This window comes from Streptopelia decaocto (genome assembly GCF_964273445.1).
Source record: "Streptopelia decaocto genome assembly, chromosome: 4".
Taxonomy (NCBI): domain Eukaryota; kingdom Metazoa; phylum Chordata; class Aves; order Columbiformes; family Columbidae; genus Streptopelia; species Streptopelia decaocto.
In genome coordinates, this window is record NC_138658.1 from 44,625,251 (window position 1) to 44,644,456 (window position 19,206).

The 19,206-nt window shown below is 37.0% G+C and overlaps 1 protein-coding gene across 1 annotated transcript in view; it reads right to left on the bottom strand.

The window, feature by feature from the left end:
- SORBS2 (sorbin and SH3 domain containing 2) overlaps positions 1-19,206 on the bottom strand; it is a 156,515-nt gene that overhangs the window by 79,750 nt on the left and 57,559 nt on the right. The window contains exon 3 of the mRNA XM_082050899.1: positions 887-936. Within this exon, the coding sequence (XP_081907025.1) occupies positions 887-896 (10 nt within the window). The 5' untranslated portion in view covers positions 897-936. The remainder of the gene's footprint in view (positions 1-886; positions 937-19,206) is intronic.

The window sequence follows — 19,206 nt, forward strand, 5'->3', positions numbered from 1 at the left end:
TTCAGGTCCTCAGGTCCCACATAACACATTTGTTTTTTTTCACGTTGTCAAGTCAGTTGTTGCAGTGCAGCACTATATCAATGAGAAAACCAATTGGTTTGGAAAGAATGGATCTATCTGTCCTCCTGCCACAGTTAACCTGCAAACCAGACGGCTCATCTATGGAGTATAAAGAGTTGACTGCAAATAAAAACTTACACCTGACATGAGTGAGGCCAAGATTTCACCAGTCTGCTTTCGAGAGGCCTGTTCCCAATTCCAGCAAAACCAGCAGAACTCTATTGACTTCAATGATTCAGAAGCAAACACTACTATGTTGTCAGAGATCACTAAGATAACTTCCTATAGTGTAGAGTACTTCATTTGGTCAATACATCTATCACAGCAACTTGAGAAAATACAGATCCTTATAAGTACAAAGTACTTCTCTGATTATGCAAGTGTAGCTAATAATACAGAGTAGTATTTATATGCCTGTTAATTTAATGGCAGTAAAGAATGAAAACAGAGTATTTTTAAAGCATGTGCATTTTCTTAGGAAAATGTGATGCTTTAATACCCCTCAGCTATACCTGTTATGTCTTCATATTACATATTTTTACACAAAATATACACACACAAAACTGATACTTAAGCACAGAAAACTAAACATGCATCTGTATTTTACATATCCATATATATTCATACATATAAAAATATGTATGTAAATTTTATATATGGAATATAAATGTACACAAGCAGACATACTATTAAAATATCTTGTGTAATTTGAGTTCAGCACCAAGTAAAGTACAATTTGTTCATGAAAATTTAAATAAATCTGGGACCTTCTCTGCTTACTACACAACACATAAGAGTAAATAAAAATCTCACAGAAGCAGCATACCTGTGTTCATTTTGACACTGGAGGATTTGCTATAAAAGTCTTCAGATTTCCTGCGGAAAATAAAACGATCTATTAATTTGCACAAGACAAGAATGTGTGGTACAAAATGGCAGCAGGACGCCTCAGAGGGGTGGAGAATTACTGTGATTCAAATGACATTCCTATTTTAACACAGCTTTAATTAAATTGGTACTGCCTGTCCTTCCAAAGTTGAAGATGAGCTGTCGCTTCCATTATAAGCTACTCTATTTTCAAGTGTTTAGTATCTCAAGTTGTAAACATTTGCCCTGAGATAAGAAAACTAGTGATTGACTTTTTGTCTTGAAACTATAAACTAAAAATTGCTCCTGCACAGGAATGGGGAAATATTTTTAAGGGCTGCTAATAAGCTTTTTTCACTCCTTTGTGCAAACTGAAAGATATAAAGAGTAGGTCTCTGAATATTTTTTAAGTAGCCAAATTTACCAGGTCTTTTTCAATGGTTTACAAGCAGGAGATGTGGCTGTTTTCAGCCAGTGATTTAATGTGCCTCTACAGACAACACTGACACTCTTAACGTTTTTCACTGTATCGCTATGCACAATATCAGGGTGTTTCTCTTGGCATCAACAAGAATACATTTCAAAACTCCCAATGGAGTCAAGAGATAGGGAATCTAATCACAGTCTTCAATGTGCTTTTTAAAGGTAATAATTTGCACCAAAATAATGTAAAATGCACACATATGTTGAATCTCTTTATTTAGATAGCCTGACTCTATACAGCACTTACAAACAAATAGTAAAACCCCACAAAGCAAATCTGCAACTGTAGAAAAAGCAGGACATTCTACATTAACAGGTGACTTTAACCTACTGATGCTATGTCACAGGACAAACTAGACAGTATTTTCCATCTACTGCCAGTTTATGTCACAGCTTTAATTTAGAATCATGAGCTTTAATACCTCTTCTATTCAGGCTCTTTTAGAAATAAAAAGATAAGCGCAGAAAAGGTTTCCAATGGCATTCTGCATACTGGCCAATATCAACTGTACCATTACATCAAAAGAAGTGTGACCAGCAGGTTGAGGGAGGTGATTCTCCCTACCTACTTCATTCTCATGAGATATGGAACTGTTGGAGCAAGTCTAGAGGAGGGCCACAAATATGATCAGAAGGCTGGAGCACCTCTCCTATGAGGACAGGCTGAGAAAGCTGGGGGTGTTCAGCCTGGAGAAGAGAAGGCTCTGGGGAGCCTTATTGCAGCCTTCCAGTACCTCAAGGAGACCTACCGGGAAGCTGGAGAGGGACTTTTTACAAGGGTGTGTAGTGACAGGACCGGGGGTAATGACTTTAAATGGAAAGAAGGTAGATTTAGATTAATTATAAGGAAGATTATTGTTTTTTACGTCGAGGGTGGTGAGGCACTGGAACAGGCTGTGGATGCCCAGAGAAGCTGTGGGTGCCCCATCCCTGGCAGTGTTCAAGGCCAGGCTGGATGGGGCTCTGAGCAACCTGGTCTAGTGGAAGGTGTCCCTGCCCATGGAAGGGGATTGGAACTACATGATCTTTAAGGTTCCTTCCAACCCAAACCATTCTACGATTCTATGACATATGCTTCTCACTATAACTTACTGAGTGGGCAGACACACTGGAGGCTAAAATACTGAGGGGTAAAAAAAAAGTCATTCTCCCTCTGCACTGTTCCCACATTAAGTTCAGGATAAAACAAAGGGGAAATAAGAATTTTCAATGCAATACAGCTTCAAAAAATAAATTGAAAATATAAACTGCCCAACTATGTTGGAGCAAATTGGAAGGTATGCATGGAGGACCCTTTTTATAATGGGAGACTCAAGGTACTAATTAATAGAAGTAAACAAAATGTCAGAACACAATTCCAGTTCAACAGGAACCCTGAATTAACTGTACCTCTGAGGTAATGTGTATTGCTGCATTCTCTTGTATTAATGATGCCAGATTCTCCACTGCTTGAAAAAACTTACTGTTTTTCAGAAACTCTCTGAACTCTGCTGCTATTATTCAGTCAGTTTTCTGACAAAAAAGATGCACGTTAAACTTTTTGAGAATTATGGAAATAGATACATGGCAGTGAATAAAGTTTTATCATATTATTTTTATGCTGCAGCTATCAGCAAACTACCTCTAAGAATTTCTAAAAGATCTTTAAAAAATAAAGGCAAATTTTATTTTGTTCATTTTGATGAATTGCTTTTGACTAAAATTTTGGATTTCTGTAACAGCTACAGAATATTCTTAAAGCCTCACATTCCTACAGTATTTTCAGGCTGCTAGAGGAGACATCATTTTCAAGCCTTCTTTTAGCTTGGAACTGGATCACTGATGGTACGACATGCAAGCTACGAAATGCAACACGGTATTTATTTTCAGACCCAACAAGTACAGAACTCTTGGAACACTGCAGAGCCAAAATGATTTCTAGCAGGTGGCTTTGATATATTTACATAAAGTATGCTTAACTCTTACTCAAGTTTTAACAGACAACACTCAATTTTAGCACTACAGCTTTGTCCTCCTGAGAGTTTTCTACCTGAACAGCTTAGGGTTGCACTGCTGACATTCAGTGAGGGATTACATACACATGACTAAAGCTTTCACATTAATCTCATTTTGCCTAAGAACAAATTAGTCTTGCATACCTGAAAAACAGGCATGTAAATAAGGCAACATAAATTGCACTCATGCAAACAGTAGGCCTTGCATTTAATACTCGAATTATTTGGAATTCTCTTCTTCTGACGAGCTAAAGTAGCATTCAAATACTTAATGATACTGGCAGTAGGATACAAGCAAATGCACTGCTTCCAGGCATATTGCTACTAAGTTCATTTTAGTCATCATTGTTTCAAGCAGTCTTTAAGATCCTTACTTCAAGGAAGTGGGGGGAAGAGAGGTGAACAAAGCGTTTTGTTTTGTACTTCTGTTCCTACTTCACTGTCTCCTGAAAACTGTTCTTTGTGAGTGGGTTTTTAAGTAGCTCTAATACAGACTCCGACAGAGGCAAGATGAATATTCTACTGAAGGCATCAGATACTCTTCATTTCCAAAAACGGTGCCCAATGATCAGCTAAAGTACTCAGCTCTTAGAAAGTTGTGATGGAAGGAATGCCTGTAATTACTGTACACATGAGAAGCGCTATTGGAAGACAAATTTGCAAAATCAGAGGCTGCTGTTCAGTCACCTAGATCAGGTAGGTTTTCTACTAAGCTCACACCTGATCTTAGATGCTGAGGTAAGAGAACACTAAGTTTCACCACAGTAGCACGTCTAACTTTTTGCAGAGGAAGATCCAGGATTAATCTTCATGGCGTTCCTCTACAGCTGGCTTCATCTGGCAGAGGTAGCATGATAGGAAATGAATTACTGTGTTAGTGCACAAAAACATGTCTGTCAGGTTGAACACAGCTGCAGTCATCATTGCTACAGTTCCACTAAATACGTAATATATATTGCTGTGTTATTTCTTAATAACTTCCTATATTTCTTGATAACACTACAAAGATTACCTCAGCTCAGCAACACTTTGCATTGAGGGGGGTTGCTGAAGAGACTTGTGGGAATCTCATTTACACCTGCTCTATTTTATCCAAGAGACCCTGATAGCTAGTTGTGATCACTGCTTCTGTTCCTGGTAAGTTCTGAAGTGTGGGGTGCTGCAGGGAGCCATTCTGTCACCCCTTCTGTTCCACATCTATATGGAGCTATAAAAAGGGTTAGTGAGAAGTCAAGAAAGGTTTCCCCGCCCTCAGTTTATCCATGAATACAAGACACGTGTCTTTACTGTTAGAGGTTTAATTATGTTATTGATCAGATGTTAGAGCACTTACAGCCATGAGGTAGGAGCTCTACCATACAATCAAACATCAGCTAAATAAATGTGAGCAAGCGCTTTGTGAATCAAAGCCTAAATGAGTAGTAACACGCGATTACCTGCTTGCACCTCATTAAAATAATTAAGTTCATAATTATTAATAACTATAATCCATAATTACCTAAGAATTTAGAATATACTTTCCAAGTAAAATTCTGGAAAGAACTGGAAGGTAAAAAAGGAAAGGAGATTTCTTTCCTTTCTTATTGTTACAGCTATACTAATAACTTAATGTATTGCAAATTCCTAAATGCCTCATAGGAGTAACAGATCAAATGCATCCAAGCTCATGGATAATTTTTGGGGTCTTTCTGCCTCCTGCTTGGTAGCCACAGAGTCTAGATCCTTTTGAAATCCCAGGCTTGCTAGTTGCACAACTAACTGGAGGCAAACTCCAGAATCTAATCGCCTGCTTGCTTAGACAAGTTTTGAAAGGCTCTTGAAAAACAAAGTGGTAAGTTACCTGTTTTGCTATGTTTTGAATCTGAGCATACAGATTCTATTGCTGTTTCAAAACAAGCTGGCATTTTCCACATTGATTGTGTCTGAAAATATTTTCACCTATACTACTTAATATAGTCAGAGTATGAAAGAAACTCAAAGAGACAACAGTTATTATTACAACCCCTACTCCCCACCAACAGCATCCCCTACAATTATGTTACAGGCACTCTTGGTGCTGAGTACTATAAGGTAGATAGTGAGTTTGATTGACTTGAACCAATTAAATGATTTCCCCAAAGGTATTCAGGATAACTTTATAAGATGACACAGATCAACCAGACAGTGTTAATGGACTAATGATTTTTAAAAATCTTCTAAGTTACCTGTTATTTACTCCTTACCATTTCACAAAGGATATTACAAAAAGCAGGTTTAAAAATGTGCTTTTCTGATACAGTATTTATATTGATTTTAAAGCTAATTCTAGTATGTGCTCTTTATAGTTGCCATTCTTTGTAATGAATTCTACCCCAAGGATCTTCAGTGGGAGGCTTACAATACAGAGTGCAGATGGATCAACAGCAGGATAGATGTGTGTATGATCTGTCTAGAAAATGATAGATTTTCATGGTCTTGCAATGCCTAGATATCTGGAGAGGACAGGAGCTTTCCAGATTTGCGTGAGAAAGAGTGTCAGATTTGCTTTAATGTTATTTGCCAGTTTCACAGTTTGACCTAGAGACAATATTCTACTGGGGAAAATATCTGCAAAATTAAGGAGTCAAAATCGGTTGGTGATTTTACTCCAAGGATTGCTTAGTCAGTTTAAACATGGCAGGTGACCTACAAACACATATTTATTACCAGGCAGGATTCTATATCCTACTTTGCATGTGGCAGTAAATTCTTTTAACTTAAATCATGAAGACACCGCAGAGCATTCCTGCTCTCATCTCTGCAACAGGCCAAATCATACATTCAGTGAAGGAGGGGAAAAAAGTATGAAACATTAGTTCTGGAAAATAGGGAAACTGACTGTGTTTTTTATCTCAGTTTTTAAAAGAAATTGTTTCAGATGTTTAGCTGTAGCAGGATGACTATGGCAATGAGAATGCAATGAGAGCTTGACAGAACACAAAATGTTTGGATTGTGGCAACAGTGACTCGTATGAAGAAGAAACTGTCCCAAAGCTTCCTTGGGAGCAGAGGTCTCTCCTGTCAAACCCCTAAGCCAAAAGAAGGCATATATGCAAATGTATTGTTCATATATATAAATGATAGAGCAGAGGGAGACAGTGCTTATAATTAAAAATTGAGAAAGTACTGAAGAAGGTTCCACCATGTTTTGATTTCATTAATATGCAACAAGAAGACAACAAAATGGCAAGGAGCTTGTACTAAGACCCAACCCAGTAAGGCATATGCTGAGCACACGCTTAAGCATATGCATTATGTAAGCCCCACAGACCTATTTCTATGCTTCATTTTAAAACACAGGCATAAATATTGTCTGCCTCAGATCACATTCACTCACCTTATAAGGAGCTGAATACTCCAGTCCTAATTAGAAGTGTTTCAGATAGACAATCAAAGAACAAAAGACAGGCAGACAACTGCCATCATAGTTTCTGTAATTTTAACTTTTAAATTTTGCTTACAGGATAGTGAAGACATCCTTATGTTAAGTGCATTGCCATCCTAAATGTGTTACTTATGCACATCATCTGCAAATGTACTGATTGGGTCCTTAAACAATTGGGATGTCTGAATAATTTGTATATAGCCATAAACTTCTACTGGGATGCATCGCAGTCAGCAGCAGTTAGTGCATGATCAGAGAAAACTGTACACACAAAAGCTCTGTTTACTGGATCATCTGGGGAGATGCATAATACTAGGAGACATGTCCGGGCTGCAAAGAGCTTGCATTGGTTAAACTGACTAGGAAAAGCTGAGGAGATGTGTGCTTGTAGAGATTCTTTCAGAGACAGGAGGGGGATGGGTAGTTACTCTGCTACAACTGTCAAGAAATTTTGGTTGTGAGTGATATTCGAGTAGGAAACAGATAATTTCTGAGCAGCTTGGAAAGGCAGCAGAACAGACATAGAAGTTGGATTTATGATTTTTGCTGTGTTTGCCAAGTTGCAATTAGGAATACAGTAATACTGTAGGCAGCTGGAATAGCTTGAACTAACAAACTAACTTAGTGGGGTATCTACCTTGCAACATATCAGACATCTAAGTCTACTTCCCCTAGCAAATTCAAGGCACTGGAAAGATCCTGTCTTGAAAATCACAAGCAGTTCTAGTTCCCGTGAGCGAGAGTTCAAAGAGCATCAGGTACAGGAGAACCCATCACAGAAATCTACGGCTGATCATTCTCGATAAGCACACCAAGGAACTGGACAGAACTGGAAGAAGGAACAAAGTTGGCACAAGAACTACTAATCATTTATTTTTTCTTAAATTTAAGTTGAAAATCATAAAGTAGTTTCTATTCATGACAGTCATTAAGGTGTGGAGCACTTTTATCAGTACTGTGGTCAAACTTAAGAGCCCGAACTTGACAAGCGTATGTGAAAAATGTGGCTGTTTGGAAGCAAGGGAATAGATTTGATGACACAGGAACTTCTTTCCGGACCTTGGATGCTTTTCCTAATATTTTTTCTGAGAATGCTATGAATACAGTATTAAGAGAAGCTAGAATTATACTTTCCTGTCCCTCTGTTTCTTCATGAAACTGAGAAAATTAACTAAATATCTGATGAGAAAAGCAAAGACTACATGTTTCTAAACTGAAGGTTCCTTAAAGCAATCTTTATCGAATACAACATCTGAAGAAAAAGTTCAAACACTTATATTTAAATTGATATCAACTTAAAAGCAAGTCTTTCGCTTTAGAGAAAAAAACTTAAAGCTTAAAATTTCTCCTGTTGTAGCATGACTTCTACTAGATATGTATACTTCCGACTAGCTGTGTACTGAAAACCCAACTTAAGTAAAACATCTGCACTTAGTTCTAAGTAGGTACTTGCTGTCGTCTCAAAATACATCTCAGATGCTCCAATATCAGAACATTTTCCTAAAATGTAACTGCAAGTCTAACAGGATACCAAGAAAGATGTTCGGACTGACAACATTCTGTACATTTTACTGGTTATTTTTACAGCTGCAAAAGGAAGGAGGAGGACAAACAGCTGCTTTGATACTTGGCATCTCCTTAAAGCTCTACCACTAGAGGAAATATTATTAATAATTCCAGTCATGCTTGTGGTGTTTGTGATTTTTTTAATTATTATTTTCATTACTTAAATATAAAGAAAAAGAGAAAAGTCCCATTAACTTCTGACTGCAATTCACATTTCTTACCCTTTACCCCAGGCATCTACTACTGCTTTTAATAAGATAAAATTGTAAATTTCTAGCCTTTAATGGTTGTTTTGTTCCCTGCTTTTGGCTTCCCCTGCTGTTGTTTTACAGGAATTGTGTTTGTTTAAATTAACTCATTCTGTAGGCTGGAAATGATTTAAAATTGCTGTATGAGACCATGTCACTGAAATAGACATGCAGTAGATTAATGCCTACAAACACAATCACAAAAACCTTCAAGACAGAGTGCCTGAACTGCATGACACATCTTCTCAGTCCTTCTGAAAGTTCCCTTATCAGGTAAACACAGGTGCACAAATGAGGGTTAAATTTAGGTTCGTTAGCCTTCAGTAACTACCAAAGACAACAGGAAAATAAGGGAGTTTTAGTTTCATCACTCATTCCCAGGACTTTGCAAACTAGTGGTCACTTGAATACTTCAAGTATTATCAAATTTTTCCATGTTCATACAGTATGACAAACAATGTGTTCCTGCTTCTTTCTACTGGGTGTGTAATATGTACCAATTTGAGACTAACATACGTAAATCTCCACCTAAATAGAACTACTTTCAATCTTTTTTTTGGTGGTAGTGGTTTTGTTTTGGTTTTTAATGAGTCAATACCACTCCCAATCAAATCAGTGGGAACAGTGTTCATTCATGAAAGAAAAATCCTTTTCTGTTTCCTTCCATTGGTTTTGTCTCAAATATAAAAATACGCTTCCCTTAACCACAGCTAAGGAATGCTAACATCTAGCTAACAGAGTCACACCAATGTGTGGGATGACATAAGGCTCCTTAATATATTGTTAGTAAGTATGCTGAAGCAGCAGGATTTGGTTTTGAACTTTTTGTAACATGCTCATAAAGACAAAAAGAATACCAATAACTTAGAAGATAATCTAAGAAGATATTCACTGGGATATTTTAATCACTGTTTTCAAAGATAGAAGTTGGATAGGATCACATAGGGAAACTTTTAGTACCCCTATTATGTAATTAAAACTTTCAGCCAATTTTGCTCAGTTTGACAGAAATGCAGAGGTCTCAGTAACACTGAAGGCTTACAAGCTCTATGAGGAATTACCTTTGAGAACACAGACCATACCACAGCCAAATGGGCAATATACCCTAGCATTATAAGACATAAGGTAATTCATACAGGAAGAGTTTAGGAGCTATATGTGGATAAATACACATACTTTATGATTTCAGCTGCAATACTTCCCTCTCCCTCAAAATTTAATTTGCCGTATTAAACAACACATAATCAACAAAAATAACAAAAAAATTTCTGCTGTCTAAAAAGTGCAATTTTAATTCCAAAAGCAGACCACTCTAGCATTCTGGGTTCTGATCGTGAAGTATGAGTCACTGAGATAACCTGGAAAACTTGAGGATCTGGAAAAAAATCAGGCTTTGAAAGGGAAACAGAATCTGCCTATACAGCAGGAGAGTCTGTCAGGCCCTTGACTGATGGGTATTGAATCCTGTTGCTGAAAACCACTCACGGGAAAAGGTCCCATCTTCTCAGAATTGTCCAATGATCCACAAAGTAAAAAGATCAGGAAAACAAAGGATATTTATGATTCCATTTGCTCTAAGTTAAGCTCTGTTTGGGGAGGTGGTTTCATGAAATGGGTCCACTATTAAGCCTATTAAACTTACAGCCATTCTCATGAGTTCACAGGCCAAAAAAATCTACTTATATACCTAAAAGAAACAGAATTGGACTTGTTTATTTTTATGAATTCTAACAATTTCCCTGTAATTTTAACTTTTCAGTGACATTTAAAGGACAGGACTGAGCAGTTTTACATGCTCCGAGGTTTCTTTAGCCCAGGTACCATATGGTATACCAGATTATCCCTTGTAATAGGGCATTAACATGTGGTTTCTACACCTGGCTCTGCCACTGATTTTCAACAGATATTTTCACCTTTGTGAGTTTAGCCTTCTCTTATCCTCCTTTGTCACTTTTGAAGGGGGGCTATCTCCACTCAATTGTTTCTGCAGGACGGGATCCCAGTCTTTGCAAGGACATAGCCCTTCCCCAGTAGCTGGAGGCTGCTTGGTACTAATACCAATAAACATTGATTTCCTGTATTTCAGATGCTGCCTTCATCTGCTACTTTTTCATTTTAGATTGTAAATTATTGGGAAATCTGACTAATTTAGATCTGTCTCTGTATGTCTTACAGAGTAATGGGATGCTGGTCCTTATGTACTGTGACAGCATATATAATAAAGTACAGAAAAAATTACTATAGCAAAAATGTTAAGCTAGGAGATTTTAAAAGGTCAGCTAACCCAAGAGAGATTGTTTAACCAGAGAACACGAGTTACGGATATTTGCAATTGCAGTCAAGAAAATAGCAAAGAAAAACAGTAAATTATAGACAGATTTTTTAAAAAGTGTTGATCAAATACAAAGGAAATGCCTAAAGTTTCATTAACTATACCTGCTCCCCCTTTTGATCACAGGATAAATAGCAGCTTCCAAGAGCTACCAGCTGCTAAGAGAAGACATTAACAAGTTGATAATAACATCACTGCAAAATTCTACAACCATAAAACTATGCCAATGTTATTGAAATAAAAATGTTATATACAATTTTAAAAATGTTTCCCAAGATCATTACTACTACAATTCTTCAGATAAAAGTTCATCTAGCCATTACCTATATCGTACATAGTTTCTACTACAGAAATTGTTATCCATATAACCGTTACATATCAGAATTTATAAAGATTGTATTTTCTGCCTGCAAGTAGCATTCATTTCTGTAAGAGACAAATTTACAATTACCAGATTTAACTTTAGTAATCAGAGGATTGATTTTCCCACTCTCAGTTTTCTCCAGGAATTACAGATGATATATTCTTATTGATGGGGTAAAATACTAAACCATTTGGCTAAATATGCTGATCACTAATCATGCTATTTCATTACCTCTTGCTCAGTTTAAGCTTTTATATGCACCAATCTGAACAATATCTGATTTTCCAGTGTTGGGATAAAGCATTACCATGTGACTCCCACTCTTGTTATTCTTACTGCTCTTAAATGAGAAAGAAATCACTCAATTCATTGATTCAGCATCCCAGACAGTGAAGGTCAGAGACAAGACCATGCTTTATCAACACAAGATAAACTCTTCTCTGTTCTGACTGAGAACAATAGGTTGAATAATAAATAATTCTATGAGCCATGTCATATATTCATAACAACCTCAAGAACATATACATGGAATTCTCATTCAGCTCAAAGAGGACATAATCACACTGACCACACAGATTCTTCAAAGTTGAAAGACCTGTCTCTCAGGAATACTTCTAGGTCTTTTTCTGAACCTAGCATAACCCTCAGTATTTCCTAGTGAAAAAAGAGCTCAGGGAAAACACGTGTAGAAAACACCAGTACATGTACATAATCACATGCCTGTATCTTTCACCTGTAATCTACATGTACATGTAATTTTTAATAAACCACAATTAAAGAATTTAAATGATGTCACATAAAACTTTTGATTCCTAAAAACAAATTACAAAAACTACAAACCCAGAAAAAATTTGCCTGTATACAGAAATAATGATGTTCTTCCTGTACGGACCTACACCATGTTTGACTGTTATCCAGCATGCAGCCTTGAACCTCATTTATAACTGTGAGTTCTCCTCAAGGTTTGCTTTAAACATTGATCACTGTAACAGCTATGCATGTCAAGCAAATTAACTTGTGTCAGAAAACCACTGTATCCTCACTGAAGCGACAAACAGACTGAAGATTTCAGTAACTTTGCATAACTGAACTGAAGATACTTTGGGTCCAACTGGCCAGAATACTTTGAACATTAATAGTGCTAATCGAACTCTCATCGCAAGTATGTGCCGGGCACTTTCACAGATCAGAGGCTTGTGCCAGGCGTTCAGCCAACACAGAACAAAGTTAGGCATCCCCTGAGGGGTGGTTGGGCATCTGTGCAGCACTGTCATGCCTGGCTTTTCAGTGCAATACAAGCTGCCTGCCAGCCAGGCACCGGCAGGAGCTTTCCCTGCTCATCCACAATAACACACAACTCCCACCATCACAGGAACAAAGTGGCAGGGACACAAACCAGGACCAGTATTCAGTCCCCTACTTCATTCTCTAGTATCCTGAAGAGCCTAAAACTGAGTCCATTCCTTATTCCAAATCCACTCCTGCAGCCCTTGAGGAGATGCAGTGTATGGTCTGGATGAGGCCAGAGATTAGCAGAAACAGGCAGATATAAACCTATTCAAATAACTGCATCCACACAGAGGGAACAAACTGAAGCAGCAAAGGTGGCTTTAACTCTGGTATGTCCTATCTGCAGCCTTTGCAACACTAATATAATTTTTTTCTCCTGTCACCTTCTATATTTTCTTTCCTTCTGCAAGGAAGGGAAAATGCTGGAGTCTCTTTATCTGGCAGCACAGGGACACCTGAATCCCTTTTCTAAAGTCACCAGACAAACCTCCACCTTTTCAGCTGAGGAAGTCAGGCAGCCACAGTAAGCTTTCAGCCCTCAGCCCCAGGTTCCTTCCAGGCCAGTTTCACCTCTGCCCCTTTAACTCACTTAAATCCCAGTTTTCTGTCACTGCCCTCCAAACCAAACTCCCCCTTCCTCTGTCAGAGGCAATTTGTCACAGTCTACTGCTCTTATTCCCTCAGTCTTCAAGCCAGGCAGCCTTTTCCTCTTCAAAGACTGGTCTATAGTGGGCCTGAAAGAACAGCAAACACCGTCATCTTATTTTCAGCTTGCTCTAGCATTCATTGCAGTAGCAATGAATAGTACCACTCATTCCCTATACTACCCCTGGCACTGAGAAGCATTGAAGCACTCAATTCTAATTTTCTGTTCATGTGCAACGGGAATGGATCTTCAGATCATGTGCTTTTGCCAAATCTCTACTGAGCATCTGCTAACAGATTTTTCAGAGGCACACAATTTTTGTAATGGGAGGTAAAATTCACATTCCTAACAAAGCTGTGTTTATTCCATCCACCAAGTCCTAACTTTTCTAAACTGCAGATGACCAGAATCTTTAATGGGAACAAAACTATTACATTGTAGAATCATGGCCTCTAGCTTTTGACAAGTAACTTGAAACAGGATCGTAAAACAGGAAACGATGAATGACTCCATTAATCATAGGTACTATCAGTCTATGTTGGCTAGTTTAGAGAGTTTAATAACGCCGTTTTAAACAACATGCTTGAATATTTTGAAGTTTTAAGAGAAGGTTTGATTCATTAGTATCACGATATGTTTTATTTTACTTTCTAAACCACATAGTGAAATTTAGCCAAGGATAGATCCCAGGAGTGCTGATGCCAAAAGAAATCCTTCATTGACTGAATGGGTTTAGTACTGGCCCCAAATGAAATGTTACTTCAAGGTTATCAGACTAGTTTAAATGTACTGCAGCAGCCACATTTCTAACACTGCCACAAGTGCTAGTCAGGGCTCATTGTTCTGCATTGTGGGAGTCACTCAACTAATTCATGGAGCACTAGCACATGAGATGGTATCTGTTTCATGAAAATGTGTAGATCAGTTACATGCTTTGCTGTAATACCAGCTATTCAACCTCATCAAGTGCAGTGTGTTTAACAGAAAGGATAGATAACAGAGCATCACAGAATATTTTCCTTTATGAACTACCCCACAGTCTACTTAATTATTAAAATGATGTCCTCAGCTTAATCTGGTATATGTAATATTTTAATGTTATTTTTACAGCAGTAGGATTTTTTTTTTTAATTGGCAACAGTAAGTGCCATTCCCTTAGCAGATATTCTCAATTCCCACAGACTTGTAGTTTTATAACTACAGTCACATACCATACAGTGCACTGCAGTGTCTCATTTTAAAGGACGCTGTTAATTGCTCATTATAGTCCTCTACTACATAGAGCACAACTGATTTCAGCTGTATGCCATCCCAAACTCAAGGAGGACTATAGGCATGAAAACATGGTAACTGTTGACCTTATCAATAAGTTCACTTATGCTTTTTTATGATTTTTATATTTAATAGTCTGGCTTACAGCAACATTATTTAGAACTTCGTTATTTCACAATCATTCCATTCCAAAACCACATTTTTGAACTTTATTTGCATTAAAAATGCATAAATATTCACATGAAAGAGTAAAATAGATCTGTATAGTAGATGGATAGAGAAGCAAGCTTCTCCCTTCTTTAAAGTCCAATCACTGAACATTTAAGGGACCAACATTAAATCAGATCTAGCAAATTAAGAGTGACTTGAGTTATTGACATTTCACCCAAACTTTCTGAAGGAAAGGGTAGAGGGTTTAAAACCACACTGTAATTGTTTTCAAAAAAGACATCTTTCTTCCTCCAGTAAAGAAATTACTCCAAGTAGTCTTGAAGTTTCCTGAAGTAATGAAATGACTATCTGTGAAAAGCTGTCAAATTAATAAAATTAATGAACTGAAAACACAATTGCTTTTTCATTTCTTACAGTAGTTGCTGGTGCTGCTTACTAAACACAGCATACAAGAATTTATAAGCCTAAAAAAAAAGGATTTTTTTTTTTAATGTAGAAAGCTATTTTAATATCACCACAAAGATGTCACCTTATAATTGGTCTAGGTGATGTAAATACTTCTTCTGAAGGTCAGTAACATTCAAGGTAGTACTATGTTCTTTCCTATGCTTAAATAAAATGAAATCAGAGCACTTCCAATCAAAAAATGAGCTAATTCTGAAAGTCCATGCATAAGCAAAGCATAGTATATAAGAATCAATTTGCTCTTGAAAGGACATTTCCTTTCAAATAATTAAAAAATAACCAATCTACTTCTTGAGAAACTAACTGTTTTAGAGAATAAGTGCTCTATATCACCACTGATGCATGTCTAGTTGTTTCTTTCTATTCTATACTCTTCTGAAATTCTCACTTCTATTGCTTCAGTGCTGTAATCCTTTTTGTAATCAGTATTCACCAATGCCCCTAACCCCACTCTGTCTGGCTTTCCTGACACCTTATCCTAATTTCCAAAGACTGATCTCAAATTATTTTTCTCTTCTCCACTTGCTCTAAGTACTATCAATGGCATGAGTTCTGCAGTTCCTAAATAAAGTCCCTTCATCTCAACCCCATGGCTGTGAACATCCATCTACTTTCTAGTATTTTGGCCATAATTACATCCCATTGTGCCCTGTCTCTTGGAAGCCTGCCTCTTACTCAAAATCCTTTTCTTATGCATTACCTCTCTTTCTAAAGAATGGGCACTTGTTGTTTGTAAGATTATTGCTAATGAACGCTATGTATATCTCTTGATCAGGTCAGAATTAACATCCAAACCCAATGTTCTGTAGAAAAACTATTGTAAAAAAAAGAGCAACAATTCTGGAAAATGCTTTTGCACATAAGTTGCAAAATTGTTGAAGGGTCCTGTTTTGTTTGATTTTTAGGCTAATCTAAGCTTTTATTTAGAAATACATTTAAAGTAAATTGTCTCAGAACAGCAACACAAACTGTGTGTTTGAAAAAATTATCTGGTCTTTCTATTCGCAGAAATTCAACACTGACATTCAGGTTTTGACTTGCTTAGGAAGTCAGGACAACTTCCCAAAATTTCAAAACAGCTTCTGTAAAGCAAGGTAACAATTTCCCATGCAACTTCACTCAAGTCTGTAGCTTTGCCCTATGATTCACCTCAATTTAAATACTGATACAGCAACAGTATCTTGCCTTCAAGCGTGTTTTAATATGTAGCATTAGTCAACTTGAAGAAGCCATGACACAAACACCAGATTTAAGTGAGATAATCTTTTAATGTTTCCCCTACTCACTTTTGCTTTATACATTTTACTTAAAATAATTCTTAGTTTGCTTTGATGGCTCCCATTAAATTTGATCCATTAGTTATATCGTAAAAGCAAACAATGCTGGTTCATAGAATTCTTACTGTGGTATGAAGCCTTGGTATTTTAAAACATTTATTCCATCTTATTAAATACATTAGAATACAGATCAGATAAAGAAAATACTACTTCTATCTTTTGCAGTTGTCTGCATTTCCATTTCACTCTTCAGCATTCCGGGATGGAAGTAAGCTGTTGCACTGCAGCGATAGCAAATGATAAATTTGGTTTTATGCTTTTGTTGAGGGTGGGGGAAGGGGCAACTGTGGAATTTACACTAAGTTTCCAAGTCTTTCTCAATGGTCTCCCCTCTTTGTCTTTTAATTTTAAACTTCTCTTGACCCAAGGTGAAAGACAGCTGCAGGACAGATCCCTGTAACAGACTAAAGAGTTGATTCACATAGCTTCAGCAAAAGGATCATGCATATTGAATACACATATTGCCCTCGAAAAGATGCAGCAGAGAATCTGAGAAACTTAAGGTTCTCTCCTTTGTAATAAGTAAATGAAGGCAACAACAGTCAAGACTACCCAGAACCTATGGCAATAGGAAGCAGACATTCTCAAGAATGACCTCCTCATAAAATGTTCTCTAGTGATCAGGTCAGTGAACTTACTGTACATCTGAGCTTTTGGAAAGTGAACTAGTCAGTCAATTGACTAAAAAAAGAAAAAAAAAGGACAGGCACAAAATAAAGTTTTACATAAATTGTTTCAGTTAAAAAAAAGTCTTTATTTAAAAAAAACCTCTTCCCTTTCATAGTGTTACCATATATGTACCACGAGTTGGATATTTTATTCCTTCTCTCAGTAAGAAAGGCTGCAATTCTCAAACAAATCACATTCAAGAACAATCTATTCCTAGACACATAGTATATGTGGTTACACCCTTTGTGGATGTCTAAGGCAATCTATAAGCTGGATCTGTCCTCTAGTGCAGGACTGCTCTGCTCTGTCTTCAGCTGAGTGACATCAGCATAACAAATAGTAGAGTGGTAGATAAGGCCTTACAAACATATCAGCAGTGAATTATTAACTAGAGCCATGCCATCCAAAACCCACTTTTTATGAAGTGCACAAACTCTGAACGAGCAAAAGCTTCTGAATATTAAGCAAACCAGAACTGTAGGTTTCAAGAATAAGTATCTGCTCCTTTGTGCCCTTGGCAATTGTAATTTATATTGAACATCCTATTGTCTCTCATGGCCTTAGTGCTGGCTGGCAAATACAGTTAATCCTTCTGCTCTATCCAGCATCTTCAGAGACTGGATTATTCACCTCACTTCAGTAGATTTTAGACGTACTAATACTGGATGAAGTTATGATCGAGCTAATGAGCAAGAAAAACACAAACATGTACCTCAGTCATATGCTCCATCACAATTAAGTGGCTGCAGAAGACAGCTATTCTATACCTCATTTCCAGTGAATGTTGGGCAAACTACTTCTAAATACTTGCATTGGGACAGAAGCTGCCCGGGCATGCATAAAACCTTTTCATTTCTATATGCATATAGAACTAAATGCTGTATGTTAGATTCTTCCAATAAGAAAACTTGCACTTAGTGTAAGCATGCAGCACCAAATACTCTAAGTAAGGAAACTGTGTTTAAACCCGATGGCCTCGAAAGTTTTGCACAAGAGCAGTGTATCAGAGTCATTTAAATGGTAGTGAATCAATACTTAACTGAATTGAGAGAAAAAAGGTGAGCCATCAGAGCTAATAAACATCTATTTGGATAGTATTAGCAATAAGAAAGAGTCTTACTCCAAATCAAAATATACCATTTTCTTTAAGACTCCTATAAATTTCTCTGTCCTCTAGTCAGAGCTCTTTTCTCTATCTTCTAGTCTTAGAAACAGTGAAGAATGCAAATACTTCCTGCTATTTCCTCAGCTGTTATAAAGCAGTGCAGTTCAACTGAGGTCAATGATGCCCCCTCACTCTAGTTTAGGATCCTATCCCTTAGTCATCACACATTTATTAAAAATGTTTCAAACAAAAAAGCCCCATGTAAATAGACATTACATGCTACAGAATTTCTTTAACCACTTAGGACACTGAACATAATTCAGGCTTTCAAGTTTTTTAATTTAAGCCTCAAGAGACTACAGAAATACAAACTACTCCTACACATTAGTAAGTCAGTTACAAGTACCCACTGAATGACATGGCTACACTTAATGTTCTTGGATAAATCACAATTTGTAGTGGTCTGTCAACATTAATGGGGAACAATTTATATCGTTATATTACCACATAGCAAATGGAAGGTGACAGAACTGTTATGATACAGAAGTTCTACCTTTCTGCCTTTAGAACGCAGATACAGCATGTACAGGTGGTATTTTTTAATGTTGCCATGTAAGGACTCACTTGTAGAAGCATCACAAAGCAGATGCATGCTGTTTACTGGCTATAAAATAGTTTTTTGGGTTTTGTCATTTCAGACACTTCACAATTTTGGTTTGTGATAAATACACTTATAACAAGGAACCAGAATTTGTCTTAACATACACAGAGCACCTTCAGTGATTTAATACAAATTCTATATAATTTTCAGGCAAAAGTCGCCAAATTATCACCTTATTATGAAATTCAGGTGAGCTGTATCAAAAATGCTGCAACTATCAACCACTATCATAAAGCAATTTTGGAACCTTTTCTTTCCCCCCATGCATCAATA